The 17,394-nt window shown below is 40.5% G+C and overlaps 2 protein-coding genes across 2 annotated transcripts; both read right to left on the bottom strand.

Annotated features, from left to right (window-relative positions):
• Positions 1 to 360: 360 nt before the first annotated feature.
• On the bottom strand, positions 361 to 7,813 carry LOC137604042 (high affinity choline transporter 1-like). Its single transcript, XM_068327968.1, has 7 exons — positions 7,756 to 7,813; positions 6,346 to 6,494; positions 6,126 to 6,269; positions 4,028 to 4,181; positions 2,469 to 2,686; positions 2,250 to 2,369; positions 361 to 441 (listed from the first exon to the last, which is right to left on the bottom strand). Exons 1-7 carry the CDS (start codon positions 7,811 to 7,813, stop codon positions 361 to 363), a joined length of 924 nt encoding a protein of 307 aa, XP_068184069.1.
• A 3,575-nt stretch (positions 7,814 to 11,388) lies between these two features.
• LOC137604211 (high-affinity choline transporter 1-like) lies at positions 11,389 to 16,211 on the bottom strand. Its single transcript, XM_068328195.1, has 9 exons — positions 16,151 to 16,211; positions 14,971 to 15,172; positions 14,594 to 14,710; positions 13,841 to 13,996; positions 13,603 to 13,751; positions 13,386 to 13,529; positions 13,100 to 13,253; positions 12,788 to 13,005; positions 11,389 to 12,367 (listed from the first exon to the last, which is right to left on the bottom strand). Exons 2-9 carry the CDS (start codon positions 15,152 to 15,154, stop codon positions 11,831 to 11,833), a joined length of 1,659 nt encoding a protein of 552 aa, XP_068184296.1. The 5' UTR covers positions 15,155 to 15,172; positions 16,151 to 16,211; the 3' UTR covers positions 11,389 to 11,830.
• Between the last annotated feature and the right edge of the window lie 1,183 nt (positions 16,212 to 17,394).

The following is a 17,394-nucleotide window of genomic DNA, read 5'->3' as shown; positions in this document are numbered from 1 at the left end:
AGAAGGAACACGAAAAGATTGAGAAATATCAAGGGTTGAAAGAACAGCTGGAACAGATGTGGAAGGTTAAGGTTAATGTGGTCCCCGTGGTAGTAGGAGCACTTGGGGCAGTGACCCCCAAACTGGAAGAGTGGCTCCAGCAGATTCCTGGAACAACATCTGAAGCCTCAGTCCAGAAGAGCGCAGTCCTAGGAACAGCTAAGATACTGCGCAGAACCCTCAGACTCCCAGGCCTCTGGTAGAGGACCCGAGCTTGAGGATGACACACAGATACCACCCCACAAGGGTGAGAGGGACATTTTTATATATATAATATATATAGGACTCATGGGAGGAGTGGAGAGTCATGTGCCTTGCAGTTTATTCCATAGAGGACATGAATATCTTTATCTGCTTGTATTTATCAATGCAGGGTTTCTTCTCCTTGGAGTGAGTATTACCCTGAAATTGCAAAGACAGTAGGAAATCAAGGAGTCCAAAGGCTGACCACCTTGTTATGTGAGATAGGCAGTGTAGTGGGGACAGACTGTGGTGATTAATGGGCTTAACCACAAGACGGATAACATCTTGGGGGCGTTATGTCCTCTCGCAATTTATCCCATGTTCTCCCCATTCTGGCACCCTCCATGTTATCAGTTGGCAAGCGATTGAAAAGAAATTCCTCTAGAGCAGACGCGGCCAAGACGATTCCCCCACCCCTTCAGCAGACACCTGTTGACACCTGCAGTGTCATAACTTTGCTGTAAATAGTTTTATCTATTTTTTTAAAAAATTATTATTAATATCTGACGGTTGATGGTGTCGAAGGCCAAACTAAGATTGTTGAGTGGTGATATTAATAAAAAAACAAAGACAAAAAAAAAAAAAACTTGTTTGATGCAAGTACAATTTTTTGACCATTGAAGACTGTCCTGGAATGTTTTTGAAAACTTCAAATTTGATTTTTTTTTTATTTATTATAAAGTCATATATCACTAATGCTGCTACTTTCTCGATTGTTTCTGATACGAAGGGACAGTGGCCTACACTTAGTCAGAGTCTCAGGGCCAAGTGCTGGTTTCAGTAGTATATTGATTGTTACTACTTTTACAGACCTTGGTATGTTGTGTTAGTGCTTTTCTCTGAACAAAACCCTTTCGGTTCTTTAAGCTTGGTTCTGAGGTGCATCTTCAATGATGAGACAAGTTTTAATCCTAACAAATTTTACTGAAGAAGTTCAGCCGTTCACAAGTTGGTGAGGATATGGCGCTGGGCTCTTCAGCAGAGTCAGCAACGAACCTCTGGAGGTCTGTCATTGTCACCCTATTGCCTTCACAGATGGAAGCAGGCTGTTGAACATCCGTGTGTTGTAAAATGCATGTCTGTTATTGGGATAGGCTTGAAAGGGTACAAAAGCTGTGGACATTTTACAGGAGTCAACCCTAACCCGATGTGCTGCGTCTCCATGCCGGTATTTATGAAAGACTTATCACACCAAGACTGTAATTCTTCAGGGAATTAGCAACTCTTAGTTTTAACAAGGAAGAGCGCCAATGACACTAAACAGAAGATAAGACTCTGGACAATCCCAGACACAGTCCACCATAAACATGCCCTGCTTTTTTTGTTCTTCAGACATCATCTGACACTGTCCTGCTACTGTGATCTGTTGTTCTTGATGCTGAAGGATAAATTAAACACACAACGATAGTTAGACTCTTCTGATCAGTTTATTTTTTCAGTTTATTCCTCATGTGGACTATTAAATTTCCAAACAAACAGTAAATCCATGTTAAACACAAGAGACACAGATGCTTCAGAAAACATTAACAAGCCCCATTCTCCATTGGTTGTGATGCTTCACCCTCAGACTTCCTGTTAATTTCCTCATTCTCATCATCTTTCTCCTCTATGGCGCCACCTACTGGTGTCAGTGGTACTGGTGAGTGCTGGGCTTTCACTTTGAACACATCCCACTTCTCAGGTAGAACACCTTTGTTGAAGAGGACAGAAGCCAGGTAGGAGAACAACAAGATGGCAGCAATGGCAGACAGCATGGAGATGGTCTTAACTGGAGCACACTGGACATAAACACCATCCTCCAAAGTGCATCCTGGGAAATGTAGGACTGGTTGTAAACCGAATGATGGGTCTCCACTCAGCAGCTTTAATGTGAATGCCACCAGTACACCCATGATAGCCCCATAACCATTGGAGATGTTGAAGTAGAGAACACAGAGAAGTTCAGGGAAAATAATAAGGTAACACACTTCATTGACAAGGAACCAAAATACCAGGAAGCTGTTGTTCAGCAAGGTGAGCATTGGTCCAACCACACCCACGACCACCACAGACACCCGGACCACCCACTGACTCTCTTGGTCCGATGCCTGAAGAAGAAGACAAAGTTTGCTTGAGCATAAACTAAATTAATTTTTCTTAATAACGTATACTTCTTCTTCATATTAATTATGCCTGTGTTTTCTCACCTGAGGTCTCAGGATGTTCTTGTAAATGTTATTGGTGAAGACAGAAGATGCAGAAAGTAAAGCAGAGTCAGCTGATGACATCATGGCAGCCGCCACACATCCAATACCGATGATGGAGATGAAGGGTGGGGTGAGGTGCTGCAGGGCAATGGGCAGAGTGAGAGAAGCTTCTCCACGTTCGTACGGAGAAGGAGAACCATAGGTGGTCTGGTTCCAGTCTGAGGTTCAGACAAAAGACAAGGAAAGACTGAAAAATGGTCACATGATCTGTTTACATGTTCTGTTAAACCATGCCTCCCCGACTCGATACCGGCTCTACTGACCTCGATTCAGATTTGGTTGCAAGTGTGTTTGTGTTTGTAGTTACTAGTTGTCAAAGTATTGATTCAGCCTTGGTGTCAACTTCAGTAAGACATTTGTCTGTTTGTCTGTCTGGTATAGATGAACAAACTTTACTATCTTGTCATCAGCCATCAAAGTCAGAAATATCTGCATCTCCCACATCGACAACAATTAGACTAAACAATTACACTGAAACGGTCACACTCTACAGACCATGAGCTTACTTTAGCTTGACTTTATGCAAAGCAACAGTCCTACATTATGAAATTCCAACCCCCTTTCCAGTATTCAAATCCTTAGTTCAATATATCATCATCATTTACTTTATACAATCAGCTCTTGTTCTTCATTTTGTCTCATGAGCAGCAGTGAGTCATTTGAATATCCCTCACATTGAAGAGGAATTCAGTAGGAGACCCACCAATCAGTGGACCTAGATAAAGGATTCAACCATGTGATTTAGTGACAACTCAGAGATGAGCCAAAGACAATGAAATTCATTACTGAACAACCAAGACATGTACACATTGTCTCTGCAAGTCTTGGCAGCAGGTCTCAGAAGTGCAAAAAAGAAAATATTAACAACTGGTCCAACTTAAAGACGTATAATGGAGTTCATAAAGTATATGTTTTCTTTCAGTGTCAAAGGTAAACCTAAAAGGATAAACCTAAAAAGATAGAGACCACCATACCTTTTTACTTACAAACAAATCACCACTAAGAAATACTTAATTTCCTCTTCACCCATCATTGCAGACCTTGAGATGATCTCCAGACCGTTTTCAAGAAGGCTGATGACACCTCGGTGATTAACCTCATGAGTTGACCAACAGGAAGTTGGATCACCTGGCTGAGTGTTGTGATGACAACAATGACAACATCTCCTGAATTTAGCTTCTGGATTAAATGCCCCCTTTGGTGTTTTCAGTTTCTATGCAGCTACTTTTGCAATGAGCCAACACTCATACTCAAGAAATGTAGAATGTAGGTTCAGTGTATAGATTCAAGTTAATTATGCACAACCAAATTGCAACACAGTTAATTCAAGACACTTTCCAAGATGAGCAGTTGCAAATTGACTTCTTTCTACAGAAAGGCAACAATTTGTTGTTGATAAATTCTGGAAGTAGTGATGATGAAGATGATGATGATGATGATGACAATGTTTTTAGTTCTAACGAGGTTTGAGCCAGAAATGTAAGTTTCGCTTTTATTACCTGTGGATGCTGCAGCTGCTCCAATAAGTATAGGAGGTATTGCAAATATGAGTATGAGGAAACCTGCAATAAAGCATGAGATTTTTGCTGAAGCAGTAGAAGAAGCTGACAGAGTCCTCTGGTGGAAGGCCTGGAATCCCAACCCCCCCAGCGCCTGAAATGTAAACCAGAGACATGATTAATTTACATCTTCAAATATCTGACTTTTTTTTTCTATTTCCATCTGTCGACTGCTTCCTATCTGTGGTGGAGGAGGTTGAATTCCCTAATAATCCTATAAGCTGCAGTTTTTTGGTGGAATGCAAAATTGCAATTTGCCCCTGCTACAATAACACATGTCAATGACGTTGTGGGTGAAAGGTCAGACACTTAGAGGTCTAAAGGTCAGTGTTGCTAAAAATATCCATGATTCCATGTGCCTTACGTACAGTATATCAGGGTGACAGTGGCTCAGATGGTAGACGTCCAATGATCCTAAGATCAGCGGTTCGATTTCCACCCCCGCTCCTCTACTCATCTGTTGTTGTGTCCTTGGGAAAGACACTTTACCCTCCTTGCCTCCAGTGAGGAACTCACTGCTGTGTGAATGTGCATGACTGTTCTGGTGGGGGTCCAAAAGGCTGTTGGCACCGATTGGCTTCCACTTTTCTGTCAGTCTGCACCCGGGCAGCTGTGGGTGCACAATGGATAACACATCTCAACCTGGTCTGGATCTATAGTTATCTCCAGATCTCCGAGTTTAGAAATCACCTGTTTCTCCACTGTCTCAGCGTCAGTGTTGTGCTTGGTGGTTTCTCCACTCCCGTGGCCGCAGCGTGTGCTTAAGCACTTTGCTTGGTTTTGATGGTAGTGATGATCACATCATTCATATGAGCACTTCATTTCAAAATGTTCACTTTCTGTTCCAAGAAAACAATGTACGGGTGTTCTTCCTCCATATCTTTCTGCATTTGCTTTATATCTTGCCTCATTTCTTCCAAAATGTCCTAAGTCAGTTTAAATTCCTTAAATTCCTTCTTTTACTCATCTATACAAGAGGACATGTGACCTAGAGAAGTCTACTCCTTCATCTCTTCATACAGTTGGAGAGGTAAAGAGAAGACAGAAAGAATGTGTCTGCTCCCGTTGGAAGCCGGGAGCCTTGATCATGGTTTCCTTGGTGGCAGAGGACACGTAATCTGAATGGTTCATGATCCGTGTTGCCTTTGCTGAGCTGATTGTATGGAGTTGTGAGTGTAATACTGTCACTGCATGTTGTGGATGTAATTACATCCATTCTGGCCCTGAAAAGATTCTGACAAACTGTTTAATGTCTAAGGAGGGGAAAGTGACCCTTAAACAAAGAGTGTGGTCCAACTTAAGGGGAGTCAAACTGGGCAACCTAGCTGGGAAAATCTAGACTTTCACAATTTCTCGGCACAGCTAAGTCATGGGGTGACCAGGACTCGCAGGAAAGATGATATTTTTTGGTGGCCTCGGAGTGCCTTGAGAAGTAGGAAAGACGAGGAGTGTCTTGGCTTATCTGCGTACTGGACATAAACACCATCCTCCAGAGTGCATCCTGGGAAATGTAGGACTGGTTCTAATCCTAGTAATGGGTCTCCAATCAACAGCTTTAACATCAGTGGCACCAGTATGCCCATGATAGCCCCATAACCATTGGAGATGTTGAAGTAGAGAACACAGAGGAGTTCAGGGAAGACAATCATGTAACACACTTCAGTACCAAGGAACCAAAATACTAGAATGCTGCTATTCAACATGGTGAGCAATGGTCCAACCACACCCACGACCACCACAGAAGCCCGGACCACCCACTGACTCTCTTGGTCCGATGCCTGAAAAGAAAATAAAGATGAGTCTTGCATAAATTCAATGTCGCCTTTGTTTTCCATAATGTATGGGGTTTTTTTTTAATTTTTGTCATTACTTTTAAAAAAAATATATTTTACTGTATTTTTTTAATATAAAAATGAAGAACCTAATATTTAATTTGGTGATTAGTGGATAATATATCTCCTTCACAATCTAATATCGGTGGTCAACCTAAAGGTTTATAAAGGTTTATAAAGGTTCATAAAGGTCTTAGTTTCCTTACAAAAAATAAGAAGTCATCAATCATGATCCAGATCTTCTTCATCTCTGGTTGACCAATCCAGGGAGCGTTTAAGGTGTTGTTCATCAGAGTCTGACTGATGTCCAAGGTGTGAGGACTCGTCATGACAAACGGAAGACATACGGACTGAGAGACAAACACGAAAATACAGGATTTTAAAGATATTAGATTAATTTTTATGCTTGTTAAACTGATAACTCACCAAGCCTGTGAAAATGAGGACCAGTTGTATAACATCTGTGTAGGCCACAGAGTAGAGACCTCCCATCAGGGTGTATATAATGATGACAGCAGCAGAGATCCAGACACAAAGAGAGAACGGCAAATCCAGAACCACACTCATGGTTCCTCCTGTCAGACAAAGAGATTTTAAAGTTTTCAACCAGTCACTACAAATATGTGGAGTGACTGGTTTAAAACTATGTTGACTAACATACCTAACCCAAAAAGTATCCCAGGCAGCCACGTGATGTCAATAAAAAGTGAAAAGACACTCATTCCAGCCGTTATTACTTTTCCATACTTGATGTGGAAAGAGTCCAGCATCGTCAGACAGTTTCTTTCTCTCAGTGGTTTGACAAACAGCAGACCTCCTTCATTGTAATGCATTAAAAAAAAAATCAAAGGTAAGGAACATCTAACCTTATAATAATTTTAAACATGTCAATAGGTGTTGTGATGTTATGACATTAGATAGTGACATGCCTTACGATGTAAGAAAGGTGTACCTTACCCACCATGTGGGACCCCTGCTGACTTCACCGTCACTTTTTATTCAATCTTATATTGTTTATATTTTAGTTTAGTATATGTCCTGTTAATGCTACATGTGTCTGTTAGTGTAGTGTATGTCATGTGGTATGTCATGTGATGTAAGTATTTCTTTTCCTCCTGGTATTTATCCAGTATTTATTCATTATGTCATGCCTGCGCGGTGGGTATGTGCAATTGCCCCCGGGATGGATGGATGGATGGATGGATGGATGGATGGATGGATGGATCTATCTATCTATCTATCTATCTATCTATCTATCTATCTATCTATCTATCTATCTATCTATCCATCCATCCATCCATCCATCCATCCATCCATCCATCCATGAGAGATTAAGGATAGGATAAGATAGAAAGAAGAGGGAGAAGGCCAGCGTGAGTAACACCATCGATCAAAGCTAATGCTTTGATCTACGTATGCACTAGCTTTGATCTATGGTCTTACACTGGCCCTCTCCATAAGCACTAGTCAGGTACTACTTTCAGTATACCCTGACCTACCCTGAAAGTAGGTCAGGGTAAGTCTTGGGTTGCAGTCTCTGACTGCCTTGTTTTCTGATAGTATTTGTTTTTTGACACAGATACATTATTCTACAAGATTTAAATAAAAGTCTTACCAATAATAAAGGTTGAGCTGTATGACAGGAACACAAAAATTACCCTGATCAGCCCCATGGATGGAGTACACATCATCTCAACACTGCCAACAATGAAGCCTCCTCCAATCCATGTAGCTACAGGATAGATTAACAAACACAGAGTCAATTAATGGAAAGAAATACCAGAATGGATAAAACCCAAGTTTCTGACATGTCTGAATAGCGAATGCTCTCCTCACCTGTCATGGTGAAGATCCCCACCACCAAGTTGATGCTCCGGTTTCCCAGCAGGACCATCTCCATTCCTGTGGCTTTACTTTTTATTTTTTTGCTTTTGGACTTAAATGAAGCCCAAATGCCTGTCCCGAGAACCAGCAGGTAGAAAACCACCATCACTATCACTCCTGGGACGTTAACAGCCATGTCTTCCTGACTGAGTGTGTTCACCACTGGCTGAAGTCAGAATATATAATTATAAAAGAGAACAAACTGGTTGAAAACCAATAGGCTTGACAGGCTTTTAATGTGATGTATAAACTGGTTTAGTGTTAACCTGGTCAGCAACAGTTTTTGCCTTTTTTTTTTACCCTTGATTATAAAATATATTCATCAACATTCACACACTGGAAAAGATTTCATTTGTCACTTCAATATTGTTTGAAATGTAAAAATTGCTTTCTTTTTTACTGTTATAATTTAGACAACACTGAAGATCACCGGAGATGTTCTCTTAAAATCTCTGACCGTTTTGTGTAAGATGTGTAAGTCAGGTTCATTTTAAGGTAAAGGAGCCAGATGCAGACAGAAGAAATAATACACAGTCAGACAACATACTCATAACATAGCAGAGTGTAAAAAAGGAATAGGAAAACAACTGAAAGGAAATCAAGGATGAATATTGAAACATTAAAATGTCAGAGTGCCTCAAAATAAATAGGTCAAAAGCAAAAGCTAATTTGTGTTTGATGTTCTTTTTTCTTTATTTGCTTGAATAGTTTTGATCCTTCATTGACGGAGTTATGAGGGTTTCATAATCTGTTATAACAGAGCAACAAGAACCCCCAGACTCTTAACTTGAGAGGATGGGGTCGCCTACTCAGGGAAAAACTCTGGGGTTTCTCACAAATTGTTTTGTGGATAACTGATGTCTAAGGAAGAATGAGCCTGAACCATCAGCAGTCACTACTGAACCTCTACAGATACGTGTTCCCTAGTTTGATAATTCATCTCTGCGTGTTTACCAGGCTGAACACTGAAGGGTATTATTCTGTTGTCACATCCATTAAAACGTAATACATGCAAATAAACTATGTAACTTGCACAGAAGTGTCCACATGCTATTGCATGCAATCCTCTGCAGACACACAGTATTTAACACGCTTTGTGAAGAATAATAGTAATCATAACAACATGAGTGGGTGAAGAAATGGCAGGAGCACAGTGCACAGAAGTCAACTAATAGAACGCTGTTCAGTCATGTCGGTACCATCGGTTTCCATCAGCTTAAGGAAGTGTTCCTTTAGTACCAGACTAGAGATGCTCAACTTGACATTCAAATCCTGCAGAACGCTGACTCCCATCACGTTCCGTTATACAGTACATGTAAATTCAGGTTACACATATTCGTTTGACCACTTTTAAAATATTAAGGAAGCAATCAGATGACGTACCATCATGACAGTAAAGGTAAGATCTTAATCCCGAGCCTGAGTCCAAGCCCGACCCGGCCCGAATTCAAAATGTCAATAATTACATTCGGGTCGGGTCAGGCATTAATACCCGTGGGCTCGGGTCGGGTTGGGCTGGATTTTTTTAGGCCCAATCTTATTTCTTATCAGTGGTCCCCAACCCCCGGGCTGTGGACCGGTACCGGTCTGTGGGTCATTTGGTACCGGGCCGCACAGAAAGAAAAAATAATATACATTACTTCAGTTTTATTTATTTCAGAGTCTGAAAGATGTTTTATTTTGAAAAGTGAAGTCTGTGTGGAATGACACACAGATGAATGAGTGCGTCTGTCCCGCTTGACAGGCCTCGCTCACGTGACAGGTTATCATGTGACACAATTAGGCGCCCACAACTGCTCCAGTGTTCTGGATTAAAGTCAAGGCAGATTATCCTGAGATCGCCCTAAAAGTCTCTTAATCCCTGCTTCCATTCCCAACCTCCTGTCTCTGTGACTGAAAAGAAAACCAAACTGGACTAGACCGGACGTCTGAACACACGTCAGGTGTCATTGTCTCCGTTACCCCGAGATCAGCGGTCCCCATCCACTAATTCATGATTGTAATTGTTATAATTTGATTGACTCGTTCACCCTTTTATTGAAATGATCAGTATTTCTACTGTGTTGAATAAACGGATTGTAAGTCGCTATATTTCAAAAATAACCTCATCAGTACAGTCACAGTTCGTCTCCGCCGAACCTCTGAGACCGACTCACTGAACCCCTAGGGTTCCATCGAACCCAGGTTAAGAACCACTGACTTAGACTCTTGAACCAGGTCAAGAAAAACTGCATAAAAACCCTAACAAGGACAAAGAAAAAGAAAAAGGAAACCTCATGGAGAACTGCAGGTGAGGGATCCCTATGGATCTGTGAACATGGAACAGATGCTAAAAGTACAGAGACACAGCAGCCAAAGTCCGTGGTGGTTGAACTGAGTCTGAGACACTAATACAGAACCATGACAAGACCAGGGACAAGATGCTGTTGCTTTGACTTTTTGTCAACATTTTAGGTTTGTAGTATTTTACTTGATGACAAACAAACTAAAATCACAGATTGACAAATCATATGAAAACATTTTATTTACATTTTAATAGTTTCTAGATATTCTGCTTCGAAAAGTTCACCGTTCCTAATGTTGATCTTCGGATCCAACTTCGTTGTTTTTTTTTTAATACAACAGATTCATCAGTGTAACCAAACAGGACGTGTCTCCCGTCCATATTTGTCCTCACAGCATTAGCAGGAAAGAGTCTAGATCCAGAGTCTGAATCTTGTTTTGAATGTGTCAGGTGGCGCCACCTACTGGTGTCAGTGGTACTGGTGAATGCTGAACCAAGCATGGATCACCCACTAAATCTCTAAACATGAACTTTCAGTACTGGTCAATTGTAGTTTTTGATTATTATTTTTTTGGTAGATTGCTAAAATTGTAGGTTGGTAGATCAATTGCTCAATTGGCAATTTAAAATTCCAGATATCATTATTTTCATTATTTTTTTACTGTACAGACATCATTTCATTTCAAGTTGCTACTGTCACGCTTTGGTATAATTCTCATGTCGCTCCGCTGTGCCTGAGTGTGGGAGGAGGCGGGGGCAATCTGGTGGGCGGAGCCTCACCTCCACACCTGTTCCTCATCTCCACACCTGTACCTGACCAAGTTGATTAGCCTGAAGCTTTTTAAGCCGGCTTCTCCTTTGGTGTGTTGGCAAATTGTTCTGTGCCTTTGCCCATGTCTGTTGGACTTCTTGAGTTTTTGTGTGTTTAACGGGATTTTGTTGGTGGTTAAACTAAGCCTGACTCACTCCATGTGTGGCTGCAGGTGTGTTCATGATAATCTGTCATTCAGTCTCCACTCCTGGTGTCGTCTACGTTATTATTAATTATTGTGTGCCACAGCGTCATGTTTCTTGTCAGTGCCACTGTCTCAAAGCCATTCAACAGTCGGTCTCAATTCCATTCCATTTCATGTATCCCGGATAGGAACACGTGTCACATGCACATTTTACACCAATGGATTGTGATGAAAACAAAGACCAAGTTGTCAGTCGCTTTTATTTCAAAAGTAATCCCCCCCAAATTAAAATGTTTGACACAACTATAATACTTTAAAATATTAAGATGATAAATGAAAGTTTTATTGTGACTGTTCTCTCTCACAGTACTCCTTATAAGGATTTACCATATCAATCCAATGACTCAGGTCTTGGGTCCTATTGCATGACAATACATTAAAAGATATATTTTATCATTTAAACATTTACACATTATTCAACCACATCACGCTCTCTGCTGCCAACAGGATGAGATTACAGTCTGAGATGTTGTCCATTATTTCCCGTTGGATAAACTGTGTTTAGTCAACTTGGAGAATTACAGCAATGACAAATCTGGTTGGCAGGTAAATCCAGACAGACAGGAGAAGAAACAAGGACAGAGTTGAAGATGGATAGGATCAGGAATGAGTCCATCAGAGGGACAGCACAGGTTAGAGGTTCTGGAGATAAAGTCAGAGAGGCCAGACTGAGATGGTTTGGACATGTCCAGAGGAGAGATAGTGAATATATTGGCAAAAGGATAGCCTATAATATCTCCAATTGAGAGTTGTTTATGTTCACTTCTTCATTCTCTTTCTCCTCTATGGCGCCACCTCCTGGTGACAGTGGTACTGGTGAGTGCTGGGCTTTCACTTTGAACACATCCCACTTCTCAGGTAGAACACCTTTGTTGAAGAGGACAGAAGCCAGGTAGGAGAACAACAAGATGGCAGCAATGGTGGACAACATGGAGATGGTCTTAACTGGAGAATACTGGACATAAACACCATCCTCCAGAGTGCATCCTGGGAAATGTAGGACTGGTTCTAATCCTAATTTTGAGGTTCCACTGAGCAGCCTTAACACCAGTCCCACCCATGAGCCCATCACAGCCCCGTAACCATTGGAGATTTCGACAAAGAGAACACAGAGCAGTTCAGGGAGGAATATGATGTAAGCCATTTCAGCACCAAAGAACCAAAATGTGATGACACTTTTATTCAGCGTGGCGAGCGATGTTCCAGCCACACCCATGACCAGGACAGAAACTCGAACAACCCACTGACTCTCTCGATCCGATGCCTGAAGAAGAAAACAAAGAACAAAACATAATAGAATGTTTAGTAATGTTTTCTTTTTACCTCCTTTTTTCCCATCGTTCCAAGTTTTAGTTTTTACTTCTGCCTTACACTTCTCTTTTGAAATTCTCATACTCATACCATCCTGCCCACCTTTTGTTACAGACACTTTAACATTTTCGATAGATCCTGATGGAGATAACTGGACCTGCCTAATGGGAGACCAGCAGCATGTGACACAGATACAAGGGTCAAGTCATCAGGGAGATGTCTTGTTTCTCATTATCTTCATTGGACCTTGACAGAAAGTTGTATAACCTTGAATCATATTCAGCATTTGTTTTGTGTTGTGGCTAAAAAGAGATTTATTGAATTGATAGTGACCTTTCAGAACCAAAATGACAGCAGGTCATCTTTGACTCACCTGAGGTCTCAGGATGGTCTTATAGATGTTGGAGGTGAAAACAGAAGCAGAAGAAAGTAAACCAGAGTCAGCTGATGACATCACAGCAGCGGCCACACATCCAATACCAATGATGGAGATGAAGGTGGGGGTGAGGTGCTGCAGGGCAATGGGGAGAACCAGACCTGATTCCCCACGTTCGTATGGAGATGGAGAACCATAGGTGGTCTGGTTCCAGTCTGGAGAATGAACACCAAAGAAGTGAACATGAAAAACAGTCACGTGTAATTCTAAGAAGTTTGGATCACAAACATCAGGTTCATCATTTATTACCTGTAGATGCAATGGCAGCTCCAAGTAGTACAGAAGGTATCGCAAATATGATTATGAGGAAAGCTGCCACAAAACATGACAGTTTTGCTGAGGCAGTGGAAGAAGCTGACAAGATCCTCTGTTGGAAAGCCTGGTAGGTCAAACCCGCACATGCCTTGAAGTTAAACCAGCAAATTGGTTAAGTTCATCGTGACTCCACAAAGATATGTTGACCATTCTGTTATGTAAATTTTCACAAACATTCAAGGGAGTATTACTGAAACAGGATGTATATTTGCAACTTTACCAAGAACAACAAGTCATCAATCATGATACCGGTCTTCTTCAGCTCTGGTTGACCAATCCAGGGAGGGTTTAAGGTGTTGTTCATCAGAGTCTGACTGATGTCCAAGGTGTGAGGACTCGTCATGACAAAGGGAACACAGATCAACTGAGAGACAAGAAGAAATTATATGAAAAACCACCTGGACCTTTGATACCTGTCATTTTTTATGGTTACTAACCATGCCTAGCAGTATTAGGACCAGCTGTATAACGTCTGTGTAGGCCACAGAGTAGAGACCTCCCAGTAGGGTGTAGGTGACGACAACAGCAGCAGAGATCCAGATACAAACAGAGTAGGACAGATCCAGAACCACACTCATGGTTCCTCCTGTCAGATATCGAGAAATTAAGTTTAAAATCTGTCTTTCTACGATTGTTATCTGTTGACGTGTGTAAAGAAAATGTTACAAAATGTACCTAAACTAACAAGTGTTGTCGTCACCCAGGCCAAGTCAATACCAAGTGAGATCAAGCTCATTCCAGCTGTAATTACTTTTCCATACTTGATATGGAATGGGTCCAGAACTGTCACGTAGTTGCTGTCTCTCATTGGTTTGGCGAACACCAGACCTCCTTTATTAATAGACGTGAAAGAGAAAATGAAATTTGGGTTTTAACGATAACGTACAACAAAACGCTAAATGAAGGATTAATAATTTTTGGACATAGAAAAGCTGAAGATGGTATATTTGTATTAAACTAAATTCTGCAAGATTAGATTTTTCAACTTTTAAAAACAGTTACTAATGCAATGCAACGACATGCATTCCAAAAACTCAATGAATAAATCTGCAAATTTCCCCACGGTGGGATAATCTTATACAAATTTCTTATCTTAAATCTATCGAATATAATCATTGGTGTAAATTCTCGCTCACAATCTCAATAAGTGATTTAAGATTATTACAAATCTGTAAATATGTTGTGATGTCAAGAAACACTAAATTCACTTTGTGAGTTAGATATACAGTTTAATTAATGATTCCAAAAATTTATACTGTGTATACAGAGTTACATCAGTTATTTATTTAGTTTACTTTCTTTCAGACATGTTAATATAACAGACTTCACATCTTCATCACATTTACAACATCAATAACAACATCCGACAAAAAACGGCTGACGGGTAGAAGCCATTAGGCTGGTGAAGTTAAGTAAGTTAAGTCTTACCAATAATAAAAGTTGAACTGAATGACAGGAACACAAGTATTACCCGAGTTAGCCCCAGTGATGGCGTGCACATCATCTCAACAGTACCATTAATGAAATTTCCTCCAATCCAAGTAGCTGAAAAACGAAAAAAGTCAATTAATGGACTGGAGTGGACAGAGGTTGTGTCAATAGGATGACGGCTCACGACTCGGCTTGTGAATTTCCCAGTTAGGGAAATCTCTCTAAAACAAGAGAATGCAGATGGGTGGATAAAATTGCCTTACAAACTGTACCGTTCAGGATATGTTCAATCACGGAAACAACCCATGGCTTAGGTTGGGCTGTGCTTAATAGCAATGGATTAGTAAATTTTATCAACTTTATTCCCTCCTCACCTGTCATGGTGAAGACCCCCACTACCAAGTTAATGCTCCGGTTTCCCAGCAGGACCATCTCCATTCCAGTGGCTGTACTTTTCTTCTGTTTCCTTTTGGACTTGAATGAAGCCCAGATTCCGGTCCCAAGAACCAGCAGGTAGAAAACCACCATCACTATCACTCCTGGGACGTTAACAGCCATGATGTCCGTGTTCAATCTCTTCACATCCAAGAAAAGAGAACAAACTGGCTGACAACCAACCAACTAGTTTGCCCAAAGATTTCTAAGTGATGTATAAACTGCTTTGACTAAAATTCAGATTCATTTCAAGGTACAGAAGCCAAATGCAGATGAAATGAATGACGATAAAAGTTTTAAATATCAAGAAGAAAAATTAAATTGATAACAAAAAACCCCAAAAACAACAGGTTGAAACACAGGAGACTGAACTTGTCAGTGTAATGTGTGTGAGAACTAAACGTTCACTGTCAACTTATCCGCTAAAACAAGTCATGTTCCTGGAGATTTGAGCGCTTTCCATAGCAGATAACGCATGTCACATTCTCAGTCAGAGCTGAGCCCCCCTCGGGGTCTAATCCCAGAAACCCCCCTAACCACATCTCTGCTGTAAAACATTAAGTTGTTGTGCGTGTTTATCATAGCTCTGAATGTGTTTTCCTGGTCATTTTTGTCACATTCAGACTATTTTAATTTTTGTTAACTATTATTAGCTCTAAACACTCTAAACAGTATTTATTGGTGGAGTATTTATTGTGGCATGAACTCATAATGATGGTGAAAACTTTATGACTGTGGACAGCGGAAGAAGAGACGTGGAGCAGATCTATTGTGTTTTATTTTTCTGAAACACAAAAGGTGAGGCACGTCATGTGAGAGCTGGGGTAACGCTGGCATGCCCCTCTCTCCAGACCTCCAGCACGAGGATGCCTGGGCGTGTGCACCCCCAATAATTGCCCCAACGAAACACAACCAAAACATGGAACCAAAAACAACGTAAATGTAAAATTTGGGGAAGTTCAGTTAAAAAAAAAATGCAATTAAAAAAAAAAATATATATATATATATATATATATATATATATATATATTTATTTATTTATAACACTGTTACATGGGTATTAAGATCCATGCAACTTCGAAGTGGGAAATAAGAGTCAAACACAGTAAAGCAACTTACCTTGAAACGTATATTCCTAAGAGGTCTGTGTATGAGAACAAAAAGCAGCTCCCATAGGAAACAACAAAGAATCTGAAAGAACTCGCTGCAGGTGCTGCGAGCATAGTAGAAACTTGGGGGGGGGGGTCTACCTCGATCACGCATCATGGGTGTGTGTTTTTTGAGTCGATGTTTGCTCGTTTCACCTTACATTAAACCACTGGATCAATTTTAGAATACCGAACAACAAATCTTTTAAGCCTAACAGTTCATAACCCTAAAATTTTTAATATTAGTATATGAGCATTCTGAAAAAGAGCACATAAAACACTCCTGCAATCATAAATACCAGCTCAATGAACAAGAAAATGAGCTGACAAATGTTTTGATACATAAAACATTGTAGATTTATTTTTCCAGAAGAGTTTTTCCACTTTTTGATCAAGTACGTTTTGTTTTTGTTTTTTGTCATTTTTAAGTGACTTCTCAACAGAGGAGTACATGTTTGTACGTGTTTGGGGTGGGGTGACATCATTTACATTCCTCAATAATTTTCCAGTCTGTACATGGATTGTATGTGTGAGAATATTACTCAAGAGCGTGACCAGGATAACTGTTGGCCATTTGTGCCCTGTCATTTGCCCCTTAAACATCCAGTTCATCCATTTCCTTTTTTTGCCACGTGATATACCGGTTTAGATTATGAATTTTCCCCTTGCTTGAAATCATAATAACTATTGCCATTCCATCATTTTGTGGGCTTTTTTTTTAAAAATAACTCTGGGTTTCCTTTTCCAAAAAGCAAAATAATTGAAAACAAAGTGTTTTTGACATAAAACTGCATAAGGCAAGTTTTCTGGAAAGTCTTTCACATTGACTCTTCCCTTTATACTGAGCCTGAAGCAGATCTGTCAGTCACAATATTTCCTTTTCTACTTTTTCCCTCTTCATCCAATTGATGACATCCGATGACAAATGTGAGAACACAGGAAGCTCAGGAAATTTCTGGTAAAACCAGTATTTGTTTGACTTTGTGCCTGTTACAGTTTATCCATTATCACTGTGATTAAGCATACAATTGTCTGCAAGTACTCTTGGCAACAGGAAACCCTTCGTTGTCTATCAATAATCAACCTTAATGGGATCGTCTGATTTTTGGCCATATGTTCTGGACACTCAGAAAAAGACGAGCTAAGCTGCCATCTGATCACCACCTGGTGCTCAGTTGCATGAGATGGAAGGGTAAGACGTTGGACAGAAATGGG

Source organism: Antennarius striatus, chromosome 11, assembly GCF_040054535.1.
Source record: "Antennarius striatus isolate MH-2024 chromosome 11, ASM4005453v1, whole genome shotgun sequence".
NCBI lineage: Eukaryota > Metazoa > Chordata > Actinopteri > Lophiiformes > Antennariidae > Antennarius > Antennarius striatus.
Note: the sequence above shows the minus strand (reverse complement) of the source record. Positions and strands in the feature narration are given on the sequence as shown.